Below are 17,507 nucleotides of genomic sequence, written 5' to 3'. Positions count from 1 at the left end.
AATTTCTCTTCACCTGTGAACCTATGGTTCTAAAGAAACAGGTTATCTTCCCCCAACATACAGTGCTGGGACAGGCACAGGACAATAGTTATAGACATTCCAGTTCCAGAAAGGGAGACGTGGAAAATAAAATGGAGTGCTGGTCCAAAGCAACTTGGAAACCCAGCCCAGCAAATCCCAACTGCAAGGTTTCAAAGCCAGGAACTTATCCTCTGTCATCCTTGGCTCTGCTCTCTGGGTAGGATGTCAGAAAAAGGCAACACTGAAAATGCTTCTGGAATGACTTGAATTCACCAGGCAGGTGGGGGGAGCCCAAATGTCATAAATGTTCACCTGCGTGTTCCTGCTGAGCTACAACAGGCAGGAGGAGAAGGTCTGGTGATGCACTGCCTGGCACTCAGAGCAACCCACCTGGGCTGCCAGCAGCTAGATGTCAAGGAGGACTTAGCACAGGTTATGTGGTTTGGTAAGAGCATCAACAAGGTTACGGCGGTGAACCACGAGCCCACCATGGTTTTAGTACATACAAGGGGCTGGCTTAGGATCCCAGGCTTAGTAAAAATGTATCAGCTATGTGCCAGAATTGATATTTGCCATGGAATGCCACCTCTCACTGCCAGGTCCTATCCTCTGTTCATGCCGAGAGTGACCCAGAGACCCCACGTCTGCATGGCTGTGCTTGGTTGGTATTTACACAGGCTGTTCACCTAAAACTGCCCCTAAGCCCATGTGTACCCTTCAAATTTGAAGGCACTTTCCACTAAATTTTCACGAAATGCTTTCTTACTAAGAACGCCTGTAGTATACTCTGTCTTCTTACTTCTTAAGTCCCAACCCATGACTTGATGCTACAAATGTTAAAGAAAACAGTTGATGTCCAAGTTTACAGAATTATAACTTAAGCAAAGATTTTAATTACACCTTAAATAAACGTGAGTCGTAAAACTTCCATCCATGTCATCCAGTGTTGACTTTCTAGGAACATCTAGATTTCACTGGAAGTGCCTGGACATCACTTCCAAGGGGGGTTGGTTCCCAAATTCTTCATACTGCTAGTTTCATGCTGATGATATCAGATTCAGGCCCATCAAATGTATGTCTGCTTACTTTCCTGGACTGTGAACTCCTAAGTTCAAGGGCCAGGTGTTTTCCTCTTTATCCCAAGACTTGGCACTGGGTGTGGAGTACAGTAGGTGCCAATCAGGGTGGGTCGTTTTGTTGGTTTGAACTGATTTATCTCTGCTACCCTTTCTTCCTAAAATGGTTCCGCAGGGTCCAGCTGGCAAAACTCACAACTCCTCCAAATTTCAGCTTAACGTTGCTTACTACGCTAAAAAGTTTAAAATAACTTGGATGTCTATTAATAGGATAATGATTTTAAAAAGTAGACAATGATACGCTTTTGAAGGACACAGGCACAGTGACTGAGCAATCACTGTAGCAAAAAGCCAAAACATTCCTACGTGTTTTATTTGTATGAGTAGAAAACAATCTTGAATGATAAACACCAAATGGTCACAGTAATGTCCTTGGACAGAGGAGAAGGAAAGCGTGGATGTTTACTTTTACTGATACATTTCCCCTGTTGTTTTAATGTGTTTACATTAGTTTGAGATTGTTTACAGATCAGTGATCAAAGTTAAGAAAATGAGGTTGTCAGGGCGGTGTGAAACCTTCCATTCTTCCCCACCCTCTCTGAGTGCTTGTGGTACAACACACCCCCCGTGGTGCCCCAGTGGTCCACATGGGGTCTCACTCACCCCTGGGTGGGAGGCTCTGAGGGAGAAGCAGCTGAAGCAGTAGACATTTATCTCTGGGACTCTGCCCAGGCCCTGAGCACCTGGCTGTGTGTCCCTGTGATGCAGTGATGTCAAACCATCCCTGTAGGCTCGTTCCGGATGAGGAGACCAGGAGAAGGCATTTATGTGCCTTCGCCCCTAGGTAGCCCCAGTACTGGCAGAGTACTTCTGGTCTAGAAGGAGACAGACCTGAAAACCATCGTGCATCATTTCATGCAGCAGTCACTCACTGAGTTCCTAATCAGTGCTACGCACTGGGGACCAAGGAGTAGACAACCAGAAAGAGGATGCGTCCCATCCCTCCTCCACATCATGGAGTTTTAGCAGGGCTGGAACCCAGGACTCCAGGGGCTGGGGGTGGGCCAGGTATGAGAGGACCCCCTATGGAGGCCAGATTATAACGGCCCAAGGATCAGGTGGGGTGGAGAGGAGAGGAGAGAACAGAGAGCCCAGCAAGACAAACTAATCTCAAACCAGAAAACCCTTCCTACAAGCCAGAGGGTGAGGTGGGTGTGACACTGGGACAGCCTGGTTGGCTTCAGGTGGCGAAACTGTGCACATCGCTCGGCACACGGTGTGGATGATCAATATTATTAACAAGCGTAAGAAACTTCAAACTGAACAAGTTTCGTCCCCCAAATTATACACTTTGCAACTGCTTTATCTTTCTTCGCAAATTGAGACAGCCCTGAATAATCCAGGATGGGGGTTGTAGTGGCAGAGCACAAACCACAAGGTGAGAAGGCTGCACTGATGGTGTAACAGACATCTAATACTTACCCAATAAGCGTGGAGCACAGAGGTCAGTCAGTCATGGACTACATGTGAACTCCAATCCCATGGAAGAGCTGAATGCGCATGTAATAGCCAACTGGCAGTGAGCACCTTGGACGTGTCGGGCACTCACCTGCATGCTGGGTATACAAATACCCTCCTGAAGGCTCCAAGGCAGCAATAAGGTCACAGCCTAAATAGTTCCAATTCAAAATCAGTGGTGATCAATAATGGAGATTCAAAGAGCTAAGGGAGTACAGAGAAGGGAGAGATTAATTTCAAGTAGCTTGATTACTCAAAAATCTCATCCCTTGGTTTTCTGTGTGATTTGATCCCCCATATCCTGACCATCTGAAGTGGCATCATGCAAACCAAAGTCTTTCGTGTAAGTTCCACTATGGATCCTATGAGCTCTGTATGTTGAATTTTTTTTTTTTTTTAATGAGCGTAGTGAGTGAGGAAGTCTCCGAGTATGAGATGTGAAACAGCACTGAAGATAGGGAAAATGGAGCAGTTTAGCTAGTTACCTTTGAATAAGAGAGACTGTAAGAGATTTTATGTCTTTTAATTGTAAGATATAGAATAAATTGTGTTTATTTTTCATCTATTAGATAAAAAGATTATAGAATCTACTTTAAGCAGAAATGACATAGCAACTGGCAGTTCAATCAAGATTATAGAGATTATTTCTAAGGAGTAGATATTATAGCGTCATTGTGCTTTTTACAAAATAATTACAAGTCTTTGTTTCAGTGTTACGTTTATGCATAGAATTTTGCTGCACCAGTTTCTAGCCAGACATGGAAATCACCTCCCTCAAGACGAGCAGAAGATTATTTAAGTACAACAGGAAGGAGGAACTTTGTAGGTTGGACATGGGCTCTTTATCAGATACCTGCCTGGGACCATAATTACAACTAACTGTTCAGTGACCAACACATAAGGCTATTGGGATTTTTATTTTTAAACAGTGAAACGCACAAGTATAGTAAATTTTGTGTTGGGACGGGGGGGAAGCAAGGAAAGGAAACCTCCTCTCCTCCAGAGTGAACAACCAAAGGTAATCTTGTGATATGTTTCACTTGTTCGGGAATAGTTGATAAAAAGCGGAAACCCAACCCCAAAGGCTTGAAGGACACAGTTACTCATTGAAAGAGAGACGTGTTCACACCTCAGTTCACTTAAAAATACATATGGAGCCTCATCCTACCTGCAGACACTGTGGTAATGCACTCTCCCCTCCGTATCATTGTGAGGTTGGTGTTTATGTGTGTGTCCTAATTACTTCCTCTTCCCTACTGGGACCTTATCTTGTAATATTAGTCTTTCTCCTTTCTTAGTATCTTACACATTTTAATATGTAATATCTTACGTATTTTAATATAGTAGTCGGTTAATAATTTTTTTTAATTGTGGAGGAGACTAGACTAGAACAAAGCGGAATAAGAAAATGCTCAAATTAATATTGAAAACACGTAACGTTGACAAAGTTGGTTGCCCCTGCCCATTCATTGACTACCAGTGAAAACAGGACTGATCATGAGGATGTTTATTTGTGAATCAGGAGGCAGCCTGCCCCCATCGTGAAGCCACTCAAAGGAAAGACTGAGCATTCGTGGTTAAGGGGAAAGGCTAGAGGATATTCGAGACTAAGGTGCACATGAGCTATCCCTACAGTTCTTTCAAGTCCAAATTCCATTCTTCTGTCTTTGGAAACATGACCTCATCAAAGCACAAAGAGGCAGGATTTAAGACTGACAGTCATACGTTGCACCCAGTGTTCTTCAGACCAAAGAGGTCTGATTGGAATTTTTTTCTTTTTGAATGCTGTAATGATTGGAATTTTTGACAAACCTAGTATGCTAACAGTGTCAAAGCTCGACCTGGTGAAAATCATTTCAAGGAGAAATGCTCTAAAAATGCTCTTTTACAAAGACCATCCTTCTAATAATAATACCAGAGTGCCTCTCACCACTTTTTCTTTTGCAGAAAGATTTCTTTCCTCCCTCCCAGAGATGCTGTCAGAACGAGGGTTGGCCACCCCAAGGCAGATCCTATAACACTTTCCATAAAAATGCTGCCAGTATTTGCTCAGTTACGTTATCTGAGGAACTGAGGAGTTTTGTTTATATTTTAAGATCAGCAAATGCCAAAAATACTAATGTGAATTGAATAACCTTTCCCAGTGTTACATTAAAACACTGATAGATCGTCTTTAAACATGTCTGCAGAACTTTTTAGATATTAAAGAAAACATTTATGTTCAGTAGCATTTTAGCATTGAGCCTATTTTATTTTGATTTAATTCCTGAAAGGTATAGTCCATATTGTACACCAAGCCTGAAGCCTTTGCTTTCCTGTCCTTCACAGACCTGGGTTTGTTCTAGCTTCTCCGCTTACTACCTGTGTAGCCTTGGACAACCTGTCTGAGCCTCAGTTCTCTTATCTGTAAAACAGAATGAAGTATAACAGGGAAAGATGTTGGCAAAATGAAATGAGAACACTTGTGTCAGTTACAGCATGGGTTTGAAGATTCATTCTGTTCAGCTACTCCTGAACTCCTGTGGCTCTAAGGCCACAGGTTCTTGGAATCTGCCCCATGGCTGGCCCCAGCAGTCACTGAAGAACACTACCCTCCCCAACCAAACCCTCCCCCCTAGAAGTAGAGTTAGAGCTACTTTAGTTTAGGTCTTCAGTGTGAGCATCACCAAGTATGCAAATTACTGGACTCCACCAGTGATCTCAAGGTGAGGCCCAGCTATCTCCATGAACATGCCCTCCGGGTGATTCTGATAATAGCCATAGCTTGAGAACCATTGTCCTACCTAGATCATTCTCTCTTTCCATCACCCTTCCCCACAGTTTCTAAATTTTTTCAGGCCCTTTGTGCCTTTCATTAACTCATCTCCTCCAGCATCCCTCTAATAGCCTGTGCTGTCTCTCATTCAGTTACTGCAAAAGTTCTCTGCTGGAACTGAATCCTTAATCATGGTTGGAGAGGAAGACCAGAACACCCTCTCAGGTGGAATAACTAAAAGCACCCAAAAGATTCACCTTTGACTAGATTGTCTCATGTCTTTTGTACCTTCTGGAAGCTCTCTCTGTCTCCCAGCTGTTCATTTCATTACAAGGGACCCCTTCTGTTGGCTTTAGCTCAGGCTGTGCCATTGTAGGAAGGAGTTTGGGCAACTCCTACCCATAAAAGGTGCCATAAGCAAACCGATGACTAAATTTTCACAGAAATCTCTGTGTTCTTAGAATAAATTTCTAGAAGTTTACCTCTGGCAGGGCCAAGGTAGGTATCTTTTTGAAGCAGGTGAAATTAGATCTCTAAAATACTTCAGTAAGTTGAAAGCATTGTGTTTGAAAAGTATTTCAAACTTCTCAAAGAAGAATCCTTTGAATCAAAGAGCTTCTGATTCCCTGGTCGATTGTAAATGAAGCAGACCTTGAAGACTTGGCCAAAGTCTCCCTTCTTAGCAGTCACAGGACTCTCACGGATCACGTGTTTGGAATTCTGCATTCTCCATTTAGAGAGTTTCCTTGCAGATATCTGTGACTCACCTAATTCTAGGATGCTTTTGTGGAGGCCGTCCCCCCTGATTAAATTATATTCTTGGTAAACCTGAAAGGCAAGGAAAGTGTTTTGATTAAAACTATGAGAGGAGGTGACCACCGTGAAGGGCGCTGACACATCCTTTTGCTTTGCAGGAATGTTAGTTCAGCCGGAGAGGAGGCCCGCAGGAGGATGCGGGAATGTGATGGGCTCACGGATGCGCTGCTCTACGTGATTCAGTCTGCGCTGGGGAGCAGCGAGATCGATAGCAAGGTTTGTTGAATTTGCATAGGTGAAGCATCTTAGAGAAGAAGGATGCCCAGGGGACCAAACAGTGGCTAACAAGGATGGAGAGTTAATGCGATGTTTACTACCTTCACTCTGAGATCTATATCGACGTTTAATCCTAGCCTAGAACTAGACACTTAATTCTTGATTAGTAGTGAATAAAAATTTAGATTGAGTTATTGTAACTACAGGTGTTCCAGATGAGTGTATAAACTCTCACATACCAGGTTGCCCACAATCTTCTAGCTTTATTTTCTAAAATCCATTGGCAAAAGAAAAAGAAATATTAAAACTACCTGAGAGTTGAATAATCCTATATTCTTACAAGATAGCTCTTGAACAACTTAATTTTGTCCACTGCCATGCAAGGAATGCCTGATGAAGTCTAAATAAATGCCGTCAAAATGCTACATAAACGAGCCTGTCAAAGCATCCATCAGTGCTTTGTTTCGCAAAAACCAAAATAGAATTGGATGGGCTTCACCAGCGTTGAGCTATTCTGTTTTGTCTTCACTTGTCTTTTGATGAGTTTTGGTTCGTTTTCAATAAAAAATTTGTAATTTCATAATATCCTGGTATCAACACAGACTTTACTGATGCTTTCAAGTAATACATGTGATGAATGTGATACCTTAATAAGACCTTAATACATGTGATACCTTAATAAGACCTTCTCCAGAGCCACTCTGTTGACATTTGGGTCCAGTTCTTTGCTGGGGGCTGCCCTGTGCACTGTAGGATGATGAGCGGCATCCCTGGTCTCCACCCACTAGATGCCACTGGCATCCTTCCCGCAGCCCAGTTGTGGCAAACAAAAATGGCTCCAGATATTGCCGGATATACCATAGGGAGCCCAAAATTGGCCCTGGTTCTGAACCAAAGCCTCAATCCCATGGTTTTTAATACCAACTCTTCTTCGGAATTGCCTTTGGAACATTTAATAAATGCATGTGCCTAGACCCCATCACAGCCCTCTGAGTGAATCTGAGTGTCCAGCTCTCGTCTCCGATTTCTATTCCTCTGAAAGTTCATCAGGGGATTCGATGTGCATCTTGGATTGAGAACCGCCTTAGTAGATACAGCTTTGAAATGGACACTAGTCGGGAATACGATATAATGTAACTTAGTTGTAAGGTCAGATAAAGAACAAATAAGAGTGATTTTATCCATTTAGTTACTCGTTGGCATGGGGATGATTTGCCGTGGCACTTCTCTACACATTAGAGTGACTGAAAAATTTAGAAAATTACTAAAAAAAACTAGAAAACTAAATTACTAGAAAAGCTAGAAAATTCCTGATGCCTGAGCCCTACTCCCTAAAGTTTAGGACCCATGATATTTTCTGGGACTCTAGCCCTTTGAGTACCAGCTGACTCCAGTTATGACACTGTCTGTCATTTTATCACTGCCACTCAGTTACATTTGCATCCATTCATTTACCGTATATGACATCAATTTCAAAAGTGAAATATGATAGAAAAGATTTAATCAACCTCTCTTGTAAATGCCCTTAGCAGCCATTTTAGACCTTTTAATATCATTGACAGGAAAATTAAGTCCCTGAAGAAACAACCAGTCAAGATGTCTTGAGTATTTACAGATACCTGTTAACACAATAGAGGAATTTTGAAAAGAGCTACTGAAGGTAATTCATAATTCACAGAAGCTGCAATGCTAAGGATCTTAATATTCAAAGTGGTAAAGACTAACGCAGGGGATGCTAAGCCTATGGATACCAAGCAAGCTTTAATAGTGTCTGGGCCTTGTAGTTGAGAATAAAATAAGAGTCAACAGCCTCTTGTCTTGGTCCAGTGCCCACCACTGGGTGGTTACCGCAGCCTTCAGGAGCATGGTCCAAAATCAGAGTGCTGTGAGGCATGCACATCTTTCTTCTGATGTGTCAGAGGACCAGACTCCTCAATCTCTCGGGAGACCTTGGAGATTCTCCTTGTTAATGTCCACATTTCCCCCAAAAGAGGAAACTGAAAGGCTGAGGACCATTTAGGGCTGGAGTCAGAAAACTTAGATATTCCTTGAAATCATGCCATTTGCAGCAACATGGATGGACCTAGAGATGCTCATACTAAGTGAAGTGAGTCAGACAAAGACAAATATCTGATACCGCTTATATGCAGACTCTAAAAAATATGATGCAAATGAACTTATTTACAAAACAGAAACAGACTCACAGACTTAGAAAACAAAATTATGGTTACCAAAGGGGAAAGATGGGAGGGAGAGGGGATAAATTGGGAGTTTGGGATTGATGTACACACCACTATATTTAAAATAAATAATCAACAAGGACCTACTGTACAGCACAAGGAACTCTGCTCAATATTCTGTAATAAACTAAATGGGAAAAGAATTGGAGAAAGAATAGATACACGTATATGTATAACTGAATCTCTTTGCTGTACACCTGAAACTAACACAACATTGTGAATCAACGATGCTCCAATAGAAAATAAAAATTAAAAGAAGAAAAAACAGAAGACTCAGATATTCCTGATTGAGCAGCAAGAACGCTAAGCTTGGCCCCAGGAGCGTGCTGGAAAATGTGCCATCTCTTCCTCCCGATGACCAAGGACAGGACCCGGGTGACCTCAGCTTTGAGACAAGGAGGATCCTTATAGCTGTTGAAAGGATCAAATGTGATAAACTACTCAGCAGTGCTCTGCTGGCCAGAATGTGCTATTGAGTTTTAACGTATTATTATTGTCCCATCACTTTCCACTCAGCCCTCTGCTTGGCCACTTCTTCTCAGTGACAAGTTAGAGGAGGGAAAAATGTGTGCACGCTGTCTTTGAGGCCAGCGAAGTTAATGAGTGAAAGAGCCTGGATTCCACGCACGCTCTCAGCTCAGCTCCTGGTAACTGGAACAGTTTGTTGAAAGGGTAACATATGGTGGAGCGTTCTACAGACAGCTTCCAAATTAGCCCTTTCTAATAGAAAATAAGGAGTCAAAATGACCCTGGTGACCAAGAGGAACTACGAAAGCTCTGTTGACAGCAATGGATATGGAAACCAAAACCACCAGCTGCCACCCACCTTCTGCTGGTGTCCCCAAGGAGGGCGGTGCCCGTCTTCTTTTTTTTCTTTTTTTCCTGCCCCTGCAGAGAAAAGCTCTTGGTAACCCTCCCAAACCAAGCTTAAGGAGAGATAAGTTCAACCCCTGGGGCCACCCCCATCCATCCCTCTCTACCACTTCCTCTGTCTCCCTTCCGCCCTCCCCATCCCCACTCTGTCTCTCCTTCCTCTCCCCGCCATCCAGCTTCTCTCAGAATCATCCCTCAGCCACAGGTAGATTATAAAACATTTCTCAAAACGGCGGATTTATTCCCCAGTGGTCATTTGTTAAACAGAGGCATGGAGGTGCCCCAGGGAAGATGAACAGCAGTATGAGAAAGGAGTTTATTCTCCCAAGTCTTTGATGTAAGAAAAATCAGTTTGAGCTGATTTAAAACTCATTCTGACTTATGCCATAACATTTTCTTTTCAGGGAGAGACTTTTCTCCCTTTCATGCATTGCCCTGTGTTTACCTGCTTTCATGCCAGTTCCTTTTTCGATGCTGAGAGGATGCTTGAAATAGAAAATCAAGTTGACTCAAAGCCTGTGGGATTAGCAGCCCATGAAACCTTGAGAAGCTGACAAGAAAGGCTTGGAATGGCAAAAGTGCCGAAATATACCCTGAAAACTGGTTTTCCTGCTTGGTTTTCCTGCCCACAGTAGTCATGTCAAACATATACAGTGCCTTTTGCCAGATTCCAGTCATAGGTGGGAACAGTGCAGGATCTGGACCCTGGCAGCTCTCACTGCCCTTCCAGTCCCAACCTAGGACTAGAAAAAGTGGTGCAATCTGGTATAAGTTACTGAAAGCTTCAGACCTCATCTGTAAAATGGAACGATCTTCCCTGCCTTGAATGGTGGCTGTCACACAGCTGGTGCCTGAAAAGTGATAGCCAAGTTGGCATGCTTTTAAAAAGACGGCTTATCTCTTCTTTTTCAGATTTTGTATGCCTGAAACTGACATGACATTGTAAATCAACTATACTTCAATAAAAAAATTTAAACTTAAAAAATAAAATAAAACTTATCTCAGTTCAATTTTTTTTTCCATCATTATCTTGTCCTTTGTAAAAATTTGGTATTTTTTTTCCTCTTCCCTCGGTTCCTCAAATCCAGGACAAAGGTCAAAAGGTTGATGCACTGGTCTGAATGTTTGGTTCCCCCAAAAATCCATATGTTGAGACCTAATCTCCGATTTGGCAGTGGGGACTTTGGGAGGAAATAGAAGCACAGAGAGGTTTCACACTTTGGCCAAGGTCACACAGCTCATTAAATGGCAGAGCCAGGACTCCATCATGGACCCATTAGATCTAGGTCACAAGCTCTGGACCTCCCAGCAGTACCATCTCCACCATTGTTAATGATCTAAATCCTTGTATAGCACTTGCTGTGTGCCAGGAACTCTTCTCAGTACCTACATACCGGGTTAGTTTCCTGTTGCTGCTATAACAAATAGCCACAAACATGGCAGCTTAAAAACACAAACTTATTATCTTACCATCTTAGAGATCAGGAGTCCAAAATGGGTCTTTTGGGGCTAAAATCAAGTGTCGACAGGGCTGCATTCCTTCTGGAGGCTCGAGGGAGGCATCTGTTTCCTTGTCTTTACAGCTTCTCAAGGCCGCCCACATTCCTTGTCTCATGGCCCCTTCCTGCACCTCTAAAGCCAGCAATAGCAGGTCACGTCCTTCTCACGGGGTTTCACTCTAACTCTTCTGCCTCCCTCTTTTGTTTATAGGACCCTCAGGATCCCACCCCCCCGGATAATCCAGGGTAATCTCCCCAACTGATTAGCAACCTTAATTCCCTCCACCACATAACCTAACGTATTCACAGGTTTCAGAGACTAAGATGTCGACATCTTTGGGGCAGAGAGCTTTATTCTGGCTATCACATGTAAATACTCTAATTCCCCTATTCCACACAACAGCCTAGAACATGGCCACTATTATGGCCATCTTACAGAGGAGGTTATGGTCACGGAGATATTGGGTGCACTGTCCAAGTCACACAGCCAGTGGTCAGAGACCTAGGGTTCTACAGGTATCCAGCTCTATATGTGTCCCTAACCACTGTTTAACGCTCCTGCCAGGAAAATCAGCATGGAAACACTGATGCCCCCGGGTGAACACAGAACCCGGCTTGCCTGGGACCACCCTGGTTTGCACCTCTTGCCCTGTTTCACCCCTAGAAAGTGCCCTGGTAGATGGTAAATGTTAGTGTCGCCCTCCCAGAGCTGACAGAAATCCAGTTATCTGTGCTTTTGGTGGTTCAGAGCCCTAGTCCCCATGCGGCCATTGTCCGTAAGTGGACGCCATCTGGGACCTCTCGTGGTTGTGGGTTCTTCCTCGCTCACAAATGAATTTCAATCAATGGCAGCTGCTTAGAAAAGGACCTCTTGTTGATAAGTAGTATTTTTGGGGTGAGAAAAGGTCTTAAGACTTTTCCAAGCTTCTCTAAATTCTTTCCACTGTGGCTGTCAAGGGAGCCATTAGGGGCAGCGGCTACATGCATCCAAAGAGAAATGTGTGTGTAAAGACGGATTGCTTTTCTGGGTGGAGGAGTGCTGGTTAGTTTTTATTCACTCCTCCTCCTTTTTTTTTTTGGATTCTCCAGACCGTTGAAAACTGTGTGTGCATTTTAAGGAACCTTTCGTACCGGCTGGCAGCGGAAACGTCTCAGGGACAGCACCTGGGCACAGATGAGCTGGACGGGCTGCTCTGTGGTGAGGCCAATGGCAAAGATGCAGAGAGCTCCGGGTGCTGGGGCAAGAAGAAGAAGAAAAAGAAATCTCAAGATCAGGTGATGTGGGGACTCGCAGCTGCATGCAATCTTCCCTTGCCCTAATCCCAACATGCATGTTTCGTCTGTGTCTGCAGGTGCAGGGCTCTGCGTTTCTAACACGCGGTCACATCACTAATGCGTCTGTACAGGCTTTCCGTGGGGATTTCATAGCTGAGACAGTGGAGCATTACATGACTCCCCTCAGGTTCTGCAGCCACGCCAAGATAGGAAATTTCAAAAAGGGAAAGAGCCGCTTGAGTCCAGGGCAAGCTCTAAGGTTCCAGCTCACACAGTTGAGTCAGACGCAGGCGCTGATTCTTCTGTGTCAATGCACACATTTATGGCGGTCCTTGCGGGGGCCAGGCGGGTGCCTTGCAGGTGGTACAGTTGCATAGGATAGGTGTGGTCTAAGAAGGGAAGCTGTGGAGAGAGGCGCAGAAATCCAACATATATTGTATAGGTCATTTGGGAACTTTTGGACATGCAATCTTGCACTTATTGTTGGAAAACGGAATAATTCACAGCCCTCCCAACAGAATGACATTAGAAGCTTGGCCTTGGGGGGCAATTCCGGTTACTCCAGATAGCTGTCCGGCTGGAGAGGCCTCTTCAAAATGGAACGGCCTTTCCTCCAGCAGCTGTCGGTTGCCCTGCATTGAAGTAAAGGCCCACAGGCTGTGATTCTCAGCCTTGGCAAAAACAGAACAGCCTCCAGCCCTGCCCCTCAGGAGCCTCTGGGAGGTAGAACCCCTCACCCACCAGGCCCCCAGGTAAGGGAGTAATGAGAAAAAGTGCCCGTCCTGTGGCTGCCAGAAACCCCTGCTACTGAGATCTTCCCGTCTCCTCCGGACACTATGGTCATGTTCCCAGCCTTCCCCTGACACTGTGGTTATACCTCCAGCCTTGCCCTGGACGCTATGGTTGTATCTCCAGCTGCTGAGGGTCCTATAAACCCAAGATCTGACTGTCCTCAGGAGTGGATGACTGAGAAAGTGGGACAGAATCCCCAACATGCTCTCTTGCCAGGTTTTTAATTCAAAATAAATTTTCAAAAACGTCTGTTTAGGTCACAGCACACTATTTTCTAAACTATTTTTGGAGAAGTTTAACTCCGAGTGAGGGTTAAAGGAACTATTTTATTCATGGTAAGGATTAATGGGAATGTGTCCTTAAATATAATTCCTACATTTAACCTGAATGTGTCAGTGTTAGCATTTTTGTAGGTTACAGTTCTCAAGCTGTTTGTAGCCCCTGAGGCTCCAGGTCTTTCTACAGCTTCTGGATCTGTATGTTCCAGCTTAAACACGCCTATAATTTAGGAGATACAGCCTCATTGCCTCTTTGACGGTGACCTTCCACTCTGAGAAATAAATCCCCAGCCCTGCTTTTTCTCCTGTCCTGGATCAGTACTCTGTGTCTTCCATCTCCCCCTGAACTGGAGGAGCCTTTTGGGAGTATTGAGCCATGGTTCTTAATTCTGCCTCCTAGAACCCTCCTACCAGGTGGGATGCAGTGGTTAGCCAGCACCTGCCATGTGCCAAGTATTATACTAAGTGATGTCACACACTTCAGTTATCCTACCTCGTACTTAAGGGCGCCAAACGATTATGGGTTCTGAATATTTTTCAATATCAAATAAGTTAAAGATGGCCTAACAAAGGTACATGGGTTCTTCTCATGGTTTCCTTTTGTGGTATTGTATACCATGGGGCCCAGTCCCTACACTGCTTTACCCTGGAAAGCAAGCTCAGTAAAGTTGAAAGGAAGAAAAGCCTATGGGCAAGAATATAGTGCTTTACAGTCTACCCTGTGATCAAAATCACCTGAATCTCACCTACAACCTAATGATTCAGAACCTCTGGGATGGGCCCAGGCAACTTTGGAAATCAGATTTGTGGAAGTCCATTAATATGACATTAGCCTTGGCAGGCAGGATGAAAGAAAGAAAGAGAGAAAGAGAGAGGGAGGGAGGGAGGAAGAAAGAAAAGAAAGAAAGAAAAACTTTAAACTGAGGTTAAATTCACTCTGATTTCATGGTTTTCTCTTTAGTCTATGGCTTAGATTTTGAAGCACACCCTTCTGATAGCTTCTGTGCCTGACCCTGGTGTCTCCTTTAGTAAGATTCTGCCCCGACACTGAACCCTTTCCCCAACTCTGCCAAGGTGTGCTCACGTGGCTTGAGGTCTTTCAAATGACAGGTGAGATTAGGAGTTGATTGGGTCCAGAGAAGCCAGGGGTCAGAAGAGAACATTCATGGACATCACCCCAAGATAGAGCCCTTCTTCCAAGGTGCTTAGCTGCTTCCATGAAACCTCATGGTGAGCAATATTCCACCTCAGAACGCTGTACTTCAAACCATAATTTATGACATCAGTGAGCTCTCTTCTAAGTTCAGTCCGCTAAAATGATGAGTAGAATCTTATGATTTTTGCCTGAAATCTAAATGAAAATGTGTACAGTCTGTTCCATTTTTCTTCTTACAATATTCTTTTAAGGGAGAAAAAAAGAATTTCTTTAAGAAAGTTTTGCTGAAACCACAGTAAGTTAAAATACAATGGAACTTTGTTGTTTATGAAGAAGCTTCAAAGTTATTTCAACCAAATGATAGTTTTAAAAAATGTTTTCAAACTGTTCTCCTACATAATATAAAAATATTTTGAAGTGGCAGGAAATTCAGTATCAAGCTTAATGAGGAGGTAAACAGATGGAGTGTTAGGTTTGCAGCTATAAAAATGGTCAGATATAATACATCCCCTGGAATCTCTACTGCTCATAAAGTCAGTCTCTTTAATGAATAGGTAGTGATTATAGAAAGTGTATAATACAAAGTGAAATGAAGAAAGAGGTATACAGATATAGATACAATGCAGATAAAACCTGGCCAGTTTAGTAAAATATGTGTCATATGCAAATTCAAAATATATGCATGTACAAAAAATATGTTTTTTTAGAAAAAGTGCAGTACATCAAAGATGATAGAAGATAGTGACTGATTCTTCTTATATGTATTTGTAAATTTTCTACAATGGGCATTACAATTGTAATCTTTTCAAATATTATTTTAAAATAATATTCAAAAAGGAACTAACTGACCAAGTCAGTGTTTGTTTATGCAAATGTATATGCTTTTTTCTCTTAAATTTGAGTTGCCTCAGAGAAAGGCATAAGATAAAATGAAAAGTTGTCTAATCCACGGCAGATCCTTACCAGGACAGAGGAGCCAGAGGTTTTACCAGGAAGCAAAAGTGATGAAAATCATAATATTGGTTTAGTGATTGACTCTGTCACTTGCTGAATTCCAGAAATTTATGTTGACTTTCACCTTGGGCATTGGTATTCTGTACCTTTGGAAAATACTATACTTTGCAGGTCAGATTTAGTTATAATAAAAATCTTGCAAACTTTCTTTTAGATCCTTGATAGGGATAATTCAAGAAAATATATGATACAGAACCATCAGATGTAAGCCCCTGTGTGTGGCTATATTGGACACTTCTATGCATCGTATTCTGGTCCAAAAGGACGTTGCAAATTCATTAATTTCTGACTTTGTGTTCAGTGCCTATCGCTGAATTATAAGAAATGACTGGTTTCTCTATTAGCTCTTTTCAATTAGACCCTCTGCCAAAGCAGTCTACATGTCATGTGCCAAGAGGCATATCTCACCCAGCACAGTCCTCACCGCTGCTGGCAGTGCTTTGTGCCAGCAGCCTGGCAGAGCAGGGCAGGGGTGGCAATCCGAAGATTGAGGTCCAGGGAAATAGCAGTAGACAAAATTGATTTAGCTGCTTTCCCACTCTTTGTAGAAATAAGCATTTTTGTTTGTTTTTCGATTTGGCATGTGGCCAAGCTTCCTGCGATGGTGTCCGGGGATCAGTGGTGCTCAAACATGGATTAGAGGTAACAGGATACTGCTGGCTGATGGCCCGAGCAGACCTGGGCCTTCAAGACCTACTCTGTGTGAACTTGACTGTGTACAGAGAAACCCGCAGTGAAAAACAGAAGTAAAACAAGCAAGATCCCCTAGAGTTCAAAAATCTCTCTTCTGCTTGAATCACCTCTGAATTTTTTAGTTCACAGGGGTATTTATATATCCACATGGGTGAGGATGTAAACCTATCAGAATTCAAAGGTGATTCTGATCCAGCATTTTTATATGATCAACTTTCTCCCTCTCCTGATAATCTTTGTTTAGTGAGCTGGGATCAATTTAAGAGAAGTATTATTACTCTTTTTCATCTCTTTTCTAGGTTGTTGATGCCAAATGCATAGACTGTGGGAAGTTTCACTTAAGATATCAGCATGATATCTTATCCACAAAAGCAGTAGTATTGGGCTTCTGTGTAAAACCTTTAAGACCCCTTAATTTCTTCCATGGCTATAGACATGTCTCCACAGAAGCTCAAGGCCTTTAACCTGCATGCTTTCCCAGAGCAGCCCAGCCCAGCCCAGCCCAGCCCAACCCAGCCCAGCCCAGCCCAGCCCAGCGCAGCCAGCTCAACCCAGCCCAGCACAGCCCAGCCCAGCACAGCCCAGCACAGCCCAGCCCAGCACAGCCCAGCACAGCCCAGCACAGCCAGCCCAGCCCAGCCCAGCATCCCGCAGGCCATCTCCTCACTTATGCTCACGCTGCTCCTCTGTCCAGCGTTCCCCTTCCCTTCTTCCACTCCTTGGAGAATCATCCTTTAAAACCAAGTAAAACATCACTTTCACCCTTTCAAGAGTTCTCCCAAGTAAAAAGTGAATCCTTCTCTAATCTGCATCTGCATGGTTTTATTTAAACTTCTCCTCCAGTGCTCATCACATTATCAGTCACATACAGCTGTTGATCTCCTAGAGGGAGAATTTTCTGAAGGGCAAGACTGTGTGGGTCTTCTTTCCATCTTTGACATCTAGCCCAAGGCCCAGCACCAGCTGTGCTGAATGACAGTCCAGCTGTGGTCCACTGGGCCTTTAGCTCTTGCTGTGGCGTTGTTGCCAGTCAGTGGTCCCAGCCTCATCCATTGTCTTCTTGGGACACTTGGCCTCCCACGGCTGCTGTGAGCCAGGAGTGCTGCATAGCCCTTCTCTTTCCGTTTGTGGTTCAGGCTGTTCCTCAGCTTCTCAGGGCAGTGCTGCATTTTATTACCTTCTGACTCTGCGATCACCAGCAAACCTAATGAACACTCTAGATCTTGATAATCATCTGAGAACTTGCAGTTCATGTCAACAAGTGTAGATGCATGTATCTCAAAGT

General features: G+C 43.6%; 1 protein-coding gene across 3 annotated transcripts in view; it reads left to right on the top strand.

The window, feature by feature from the left end:
* Window positions 1–17,507, top strand: part of CTNND2 (catenin delta 2) — a 778,687-nt gene that overhangs the window by 631,343 nt on the left and 129,837 nt on the right. For all 3 annotated transcript variants that reach the window (XM_029218322.1, XM_029218323.1, XM_029218324.1), the window contains 2 exons: window positions 6,285–6,402; window positions 12,104–12,289. In XM_029218322.1, coding sequence (XP_029074155.1) covers window positions 6,285–6,402; window positions 12,104–12,289 — 304 coding nt within the window. The remainder of the gene's footprint in view (window positions 1–6,284; window positions 6,403–12,103; window positions 12,290–17,507) is intronic.

The sequence above is a fragment of the Monodon monoceros genome, unplaced genomic scaffold (assembly GCF_005190385.1).
Source record: "Monodon monoceros isolate NGI ecotype Baffin Bay Population unplaced genomic scaffold, NGI_Narwhal_1 Super_Scaffold_12, whole genome shotgun sequence".
NCBI classification, from domain to species: Eukaryota; Metazoa; Chordata; class Mammalia; order Artiodactyla; family Monodontidae; genus Monodon; species Monodon monoceros.
The sequence above is the reverse complement of the archived record's forward strand: the minus strand, read 5'-3'. Positions and strand labels throughout refer to the sequence as shown.